Raw genomic sequence first — 7,639 nt, 5'->3', positions numbered from 1 at the left:
TGAGGGCAGGGACCACTCCAGGCCCAGCCTCAGCATCCGTGGTGGGCACACAGCGGGGAGGCCCACCCCACACAGGGTCCTCTGAGGATGGTGCCCTGCAGGCCTTCCAGTTGCACCCTCTGGGTCCCAGGAGGGCCCCCGTTGGTCCTGCTCTGGTCCCGCAGCTCTGGTGTGGGTCTGGGCCTTGGGAAACACTGTTGCCTCCCCAGTGCCCTTCTGTCCCCAGCTGGGAGTCCCCTCGGCCTAAATCCTCTGCCAGCTGGGCTGGAGCTGGGATTAGCATAGGGATTGGGCCCGGGGCTGGGCGGGGCTGAGGTCCTTCGCTCCCCCAGCCTTGGGAGGCGGCTGCGTCAGGGACTCCTTGGTGGCCCTGGAGGCCAGCAGGTGATGGTCAGGCCAATGCCAGCTGGGCCCGGGCACAGCCCTGTGCGGGCTTCAGAGGGCCCTGAGGAGGAGGAGGAGGAAGAGGCGGAAGAGAGAAGGCCCCGCAGAGGTCCTGCCGCCAGCACTGCCACCGCCTGACCTCTGCTGCCTGAGGGCCGGGGGAGGCCTCTGTGGCCTCCGTGAACCGCCCGGCCGTCGCCAGGACATGTCTGGCCCCTGGCCCTCCCCCGAGAGCCGGACCAAGGGAACGGTGGCCTGGCTGGCGGAGGTACTCCTCTGGGTTGGAGGGAGTGTGGTGCTGTCTCCACAGTGGCAGCTCGGCCCCCTGGGTAAGAAGGGGCAGGGGAGTGACCCGGAATGAGTGCTGGCCCTGTCCAGGTGCCTGGCGGGTGGGGGCTGCTCCTGGAGGTGGGGGAAGCCTGGGCCTCCATCCCATCCCTGCGCTCGCCTCTCCCATCCCCCTGGGTGCTCTAGGGCTCATGTGGGTCCAGCAGCGTCGGCTTCGGCCGCTCAGAGGCACGCTCAGCACACCTTGGTCTCCCAGGCACCTGCAGGGCCTGGGGGCTGAACCCAAGGGGGCAGGGGGAGATCTCAGGTGGCTCCAATGCTCTCATTAATGGGGTCCCTTGCACTCTGGGGGTCACTGGTGCTTGCAGCCCAGGCGGCTGGTGCTGGACATAGGGGCCCTTGCTGTTAGGAGACTCTGCAGAGGAGACTGGCTGGGCATGGCTGGGAGCGGGGAGTGTGTGTCTTGTGGTGGCCTGTGGAGGGCCCTGGTCCATGCTGGCCTGCCAGCTCTCTGCTCCAGCGGCAGACGGGGTCCCATCCAGGCTGCCCTGTTGCAGGCCTCTGCCCACTCCCTGCTCCCGTGTCCTGCCTCATCCCTCTCCTGAATCCCTGCAGCCACACCTGTGTCTTCACCTGCCATGTGCCCCGGAGAGCCCAGCCCCCTATGCCATGCCTTCTATCCCTTCAGTGCCCCTCTGCTTGTGATCATGTATAGCTTCCCCAAGGAGGCCTGGCCAGTCCTGCCCTTGGTCCTCCACAGCGCCCCGCCAGGGTCCCTCAGTGTGCAGACCTGGGGTGGGGATTAACGTCTCTGTGCTTTAGCAGATGGTACCTCTGGGACCTGGGCTTTCTGTGAGCAGGTGCACAGGAACCGAGGGGGGGGGACCAGTCTGTTCCTGGGCTGGGGCAGCTGACTCTGGCCTGGACTCCCTGGAGCCTGCAGCCCCCTCCCCTGGGACAAGATACAGCAGGAGGCTGAATGGGCAGAGGAGGGGAGAGAAGGAACGAGGCAGGCGGCCTGAGGGAGGGGAGGGGTTGTGAAGCTCGGATCCAGCGCTGCAGCCTCTCAAGTCCATACTGCTGTGCGGGGCCTGGGATGTGCACATTTGTGGCACCATTCGTGGCCCTTGTTGCACATGAGGGGTGAGGGCTTTCCTGGAGATGTCCCAGACAGGGGCATAGTCACTCAGGAATGCGACTTTGCTCCCAGGAGTGGCCTGTGACTGGGGGCGGGGGCGGGGGCGGGGGCATGGGGTTGCTGCCTGTTAGGCCCACCCTGTGCCTGGCAAGGGGCCTCCACCGCACTGTGGCCCCAGACAGCAGGCCCAGCCACCTCGTCTGTCTTGCCTCACGCCCGGCCTTCCCACTGTTGAGTTCAGTGCTGGCTCCGTCTGAGTGGTGGCTCTGGGGGCCCCAGGCCCAGCACCGGTTCCCAGGGCTGCTGGGACTGGTCCAGGAGGTGTTGGGAGCGTCAGGTGGCTGAGCAGGGTGGGGAGCAGCGTCCTCAGTCCCCAGGACCATCTGGGGAGGAGTGGCAGGGCCCAGCTGGGTTGTGTGACCCAGGCAAGCCGGCACCTGGGGTGGAGGTGGCCCTGGGCTCTGGCCTTTGCCTTGTTGCTGGCAGGGCGGTGTGGGTGGGGCCGGGCGAGGTGAGGTGTGGCTGTGCCTCCGCTGATGGCTGTGTCTCTCCCGTGAGGACTGGTCGTGTCTCTGCTGACGGCCGTGTCTCTCTCATGTCCAGTGGAGCGGTGCATGGGTGCCATGCAGGAGGGGATGCAGATGGTGAAGCTGCGTGGCGGCTCCAAGGGTCTGGTCCGCTTCTACTACCTGGACGAGCACCGCTCCTGCATCCGCTGGAGGCCCTCACGCAAGAACGAGAAGGCCAAGAGTGAGTGGGAGCCCTGGGAGGGGGGCAGGTCAGAGTCCCCGGGGCAACACAAGGGTAGGGACCTTCCCAGGGCAGCCGCTGATGGCTGAGGAGCAGCGAGACCCTAGGCCTGGACACCTCTGGGCTCAGTGACCTTGGGGATCCGCAGTGACCTCTGGGCTGTGGGGTGGGAGGGATCCAGGTCCCCTGCCCGCCTGGCAGAGCTCCCTGGGACTCAGTGAGGAGCGAGTAGCACTGCGCCCAGCCCTGTGCTGAGTGCTGGGCTGGGAGGAGGGGCACAGCATTGTCCGTCTAGCTGGGGAGGTTACAGCTCCCCATAACAAACGAACCCACAGGGGTACGCTGATGGGTGGCCCAGGCAGCCACTGGGCAGGGCCGCCGGAGGGAGCAGGGGCCACCCGAGATGGAGGCTCTGTGCAGGGGGTACGCGGGCAGGGTTGAGGCACACAGGGAACGGGGTGGGGTCCCGTGGTTTGGGGAGAGACATGGCAGTCCTCAAAGGCTGGGATAAGGGTGTGGCCAGGGTCTCCGTGGGCTTTGCTGATGGGCAGGACCCAGGCATGCCTGGCAAGGCCTCAGCCCAGCAATTGCCAAGCATGTAGCCGCTTCGGCCCCTGGAGAGAGCCGCACTGTGGAGCCCCCAGGGGGTCCTGAGGTCATGACAGCCTCAATGCACCTGAGTGCAAAGCTGGGGGTCCCTGGAGCCGCTGTCCTCCCCTGTGACACTGGAGCCCTGGAGGTGGCCCGGGGCTTTCTTGGATCGTGGAGACGTGCTGGTTAAAGGTGGAGCCCTGGGCCAGCCGGGCACCGGGGGCTGCAGGTGGGGGAAGGTGGACGCTTTCCTTCGTGGGGGCTGTGTCTTTTCCATGGAAAGGGAAAGGGGGAGGGACACGGGTCAGCAGTGGGGGGCTGTGCAGTCTCGCAGATCTTCACCCTTTGTTCTTGAACCCTGCGCCCTGGGCCCTGCCGAGGGTCCCGCATAGGTGGGCAAGGAGCTCCGAGCTGCTTGGTCACTGCTGTGTTGGGGCTGCCGGCAGGGGGACGCTGGGCCCCGGCTGGCCTGACCTGTGCTCCCTCCCCACCCTGCAGTCTCCATCGACTCCATCCAGGAGGTGAGTGAGGGGCGGCAGTCGGAGGTCTTCCAGCGCTACCCCGATGGCAGCTTTGACCCCAACTGCTGCTTCAGTATCTACCACGGCAGCCACCGCGAGTCGCTGGACCTGGTCTCCACCAGCAGCGAGGTGGCACGCACCTGGGTCACTGGCCTGCGCTACCTCATGGCCGGCATCAGCGACGAGGACAGCCTGGCTCGCCGCCAACGCACCAGGGACCAATATCCTTGGGCACTGAGCAGGCAGGGCAGACCCAGGGACTGGCCCCTTGGCTGCCCACCTTGGGAGGGCCCCTACCCTTTGCCGGGTCACATGTTGGGGAAGCGGCCGGTAGGCTGGGGTCCCCTATTCCTTTCTCCCTAGGCCAGAGGGTGGGGGTGGTGGAGCTGGACCCGTGGATCCCTGTTGGCCCCTAACTCGGCACCAAAGTGGCTGAAGCAGACATTTGATGAGGCCGACAAGAACGGGGACGGCAGCCTGAGCATCGGCGAGGTCCTGCAGCTGCTGCACAAGCTCAACGTGAACCTGCCCCGGCAAAGGGTGAAGCAGATGTTCAGGGTAAGGCGAGCCTCGAGGGGAACACCCAGCCCAGTTTCTTGTTACTTTCCCCATGCGGCCCTTGCCCAGCCACCCTGATGTTAGGAGTTATGAAAATGCAGCTTTCAGCTGAGCTGCGGCCTTTATTGTCTGTAATTAGTTTCTGTTTCCGGAAAGCCTGCTGGGCCGGGGGAGAGAAACTGCCCGTCAGCAGGTTCTGGTTCCGGGCGGTGCTGGCTGAGCCAGCAAACCAGGCCCTAGGGCCTTGCTGCTTTGCTGCAGCTTGGAAAGTGGGTTCTGTGGGTGCAAGCGCCAGGCCCCAGGGTCTCTGACACGCACATAGGTGCACACACATACATGCATGTGCATACATATGTGCACACACGGGCACATACACATATGCACACAGGCACGCACATGCACACGTGCACACACACACACGCTCACAGTCTGACAGCTCCGCCGTGTCCAGCCTGTCAGCTCCTGCCTGCTCCTGCCTGTTCTCGCTGTAGATGGCTGGTCATGCCTGGCTGGAGCAAGGGAGGCTGGACTGTTCACAGCACCGAGTTTGTGCGTGAGTCGGGGGCTGGGTGCTCGCAGACACTCTGGGGACTGTCTGGGGCTCGTGAAGGCCCCGGTGGGGAGACAGTCTGCCTGGGCCGTGGTGGCCGGCAGGTGACTGAGTCTGCACATCTGCATCCCTCTCCCTGCCTGCCTAGGGCCATCCCCAGCCACATTCTGGGCTCAGGGGCAGCTCTGGGGCCAGCAGGCCCCTCCACAGGGTTGCGACTGTGCCAGGGCCCGGGGAGCAGGCTGGTTTAGGGTGCGGGCTCCAGAGTGGCCTCTGAGTGGGAGGAGACAGATGCCCCTCACTGAATCCAGCAAGAGTGTGCACGGCATGGCCGGGCGCGGTGGCTCAAGCCTGTAATCCCAGCACTTTGGGAGGCCGAGACGGGCGGATCATGAGGTCAGGAGATCGAGACCATCCTGGCTAACACGGTGAAACCCTGTCTCTACTAAAAAATACAAAAAACTAGCCGGGTGAGGTGGTGGGCGCCTATAGTCCCAGCTACTCGGGAGGCTGAGGCAGGAGAATGGCGTAAACCTGGGAGGCGGAGCTTGCAGTGAGCTGAGATCCGGCCACTGTACTCCAGCCTGGGCGACAGAGCGAGACTCCGCCTCAAAAAAAAAAAAAAAAAAGAGTGTGCACGGCTTCTGGGGCCTGAAGGTCCAACCAGACCTCCCTAAGGGAACCCCAGGCAGGCGGAGGCAGGACCAGGCTGCAGGGCTGGCTCTGGAGAGGAATGGCAGGGCAACTGTTGCTGTCACGTCACAGGCCTGGCACTCCAGCCCTATGCGGTGGAGGCCCAGTGGCCCTGGCCTTTGGTGGTCAAGCCAGGTGGAGATGGCCCCAGTTTCAGAGTGCTGGGCCTCCCTGCCCATCTATGCTGCATCCTCTGTGGGCCCTGCAGGGCCGAGAGAAGGAGCCTGCAGCCAGGCTGGAGGGGCTCTGAGAAGTGGCATCAGCTTCACTGTAGAGAAATCTGGAAACAGCTCCCATTGCCTGGCACGGCCTAATCAGAGAGACGTGCATGGTGGGTAAACACGTGGCTGGAGGCCAATTTCATCAAGCCTAAGATAAGGCTGGAAGTGGGCTGGACCCAGTGGGGCCTAATTGCCAAAGAGTGTGCTGGGTGGGCACCGAGGCAGGCTCGGCCGAGGTACATGTTCAACAGCGGTGGCTTCCCTTTGTGGAAAGAAGATACCGCGTGACTGTCAGGGGCGTTCTAGGGTTGGGCTCAGGCCCCCTGAGGGCCTCACTGTCCGAGCATTTTTGTTCCTGCCCAGTGGTGAGTGGCTCACCCTGGCACACAGCCACTCCGTGGAAGGGCTGCATCTCTGCTCAGCTTAGCCACAGGCCCTAGGAGGGCCACCAGCCAGACTCTGTCCCACGGGGGTCCTTTGAGCTGCAGCCTGTCCCCCTCACGGCTGTCCTGGGTACAGTGAGTGGACACCCTCACACCTCGCACCAGGCAACCCGGGGCTTCATCTGGTGTTGCTGGGTCCCAGTGCATGTGGCTTTAGCTGGGCCCTGCATGCCATGCTGGCCTCATCCCAGCCTTCGTGTGGGCACACAGCCTGTCCCTGGGGTCCTGACCTTCACGCTAAGCCATGGGTGTAGGGCGTGCAGCAGCCAGGGCTCTGCCCTGGGGACAGGGACAAAGGGGGTGATGGGGCCACCCGACTAGTGACTCCCCTGGCACCACCACCCCTGGCCACCCCAGATCGTGGCCCCAGGAGGAGGCAAGGCTGTTCCCCAGTGGCAGGCTGGTGGCTGCTGCTGTCCATGGTGCTGAGCCGGCCCTGGTCCCTGTTCAGCTGAGGCACATCTGTAGGCTGAGGCGGGGCCCTGGGCACTCTCCTGTGGACCAGGACATTGAGCTGTCCTGAGAAGCGTGGCCAGCGTGCAGGTAGCCCTTTGTGGCCAGCTCCCTCGACCCCACTCTGGGCTCCTCGCAGGCCCCCTTGGAGCCCCTGGGTTGGCTGCTGAGAGCACGCCGTCCTGAGCCTGTGTGGGCTCTGGGAAGAGGACCCGGTGGGGCTTGTCTGAAAGCCCGAATCACGAAGCCTCTAGGCTACCACTGTGGCGGATGTGGCACCTCCTCGACGTTTGGAGGCATTTCCTGATCTCGGGGTACCCAGTCTGGGGCTTCCGTGGAGGCCCGAGGACTCAGCCAGTGTAGGTGGACACCTGCCGGCTGGGTGTTGGTGTGGCCAGGCCTGGGGTGAGCAGGCACAGGGCAGAACCCTGCCTTCAAGGTACATCTGATCAGTCCATCCCATCACTGGCCACATCCTCAGTGGGGGTCCAGGGCCAAAGCGACAGCAGGCGGCTCACTGGGAGCCTAGGACCCCTCAAGATGTTGAGCAGCTGGGCATGTGTGAAATGAGCTGTCGGGGCTGCCCTGCCTGAAATGTTGAGCTCTGGAATTCGTTGAAGAGCAGGGCGAGGCACTGCGTCCCTTCGGGCCTGGTGTTCCTCGTGAGTGTCGACTGAGCTGGGGTGTCACACGGGGGCCGTGTCACCTCCAAGCAGGTCATGCTCTCACTCTGCCCTGCCCAGCCCTGGGCTCCCATACCCTTGTGAGGCAAAGGCCTCAATCCTTAGGGCTCAAGGATTTCAAGCATTCCCTTCCGTGGGGACTTTATTGCCGCCATGGGATTCCCACGGCCCCTGTATCACCTTGGGCTTCTGCTGGGCTGCCCGGCCTCCAGCCCAGGGGATGTTGACCCCCATATAGGGGGTGTTGGCTCCTGTGTGGGTGGTGTTGACTCCTGGGTGGGTGGTGTTGACTCCCGTGTGGGCGTTTTTGACTCCTGTGTGGGTGGTGTTGGCTCCCGTGTGGGTGGTGTTGACTGCTGTGTGGGG

The 7,639-nt window shown here is 64.2% G+C and overlaps 1 protein-coding gene across 1 annotated transcript in view; it reads left to right on the top strand.

The window, feature by feature from the left end:
* Positions 1–589: 589 nt before the first annotated feature.
* The window catches only part of PLCH2 (phospholipase C eta 2), a 27,790-nt gene continuing 20,740 nt past the window's right edge, over positions 590–7,639 (top strand). Inside the window, exons 1-4 of the mRNA XM_023215149.2 lie at positions 590–713; positions 2,414–2,560; positions 3,650–3,903; positions 4,102–4,230. Coding sequence (XP_023070917.2) covers positions 590–713; positions 2,414–2,560; positions 3,650–3,903; positions 4,102–4,230 — 654 coding nt within the window. The remainder of the gene's footprint in view (positions 714–2,413; positions 2,561–3,649; positions 3,904–4,101; positions 4,231–7,639) is intronic.

Source organism: Piliocolobus tephrosceles, chromosome 1 (assembly GCF_002776525.5).
Source record: "Piliocolobus tephrosceles isolate RC106 chromosome 1, ASM277652v3, whole genome shotgun sequence".
Taxonomy (NCBI): domain Eukaryota; kingdom Metazoa; phylum Chordata; class Mammalia; order Primates; family Cercopithecidae; genus Piliocolobus; species Piliocolobus tephrosceles.
The sequence above is the reverse complement of the archived record's forward strand: the minus strand, read 5'-3'. Positions and strand labels throughout refer to the sequence as shown.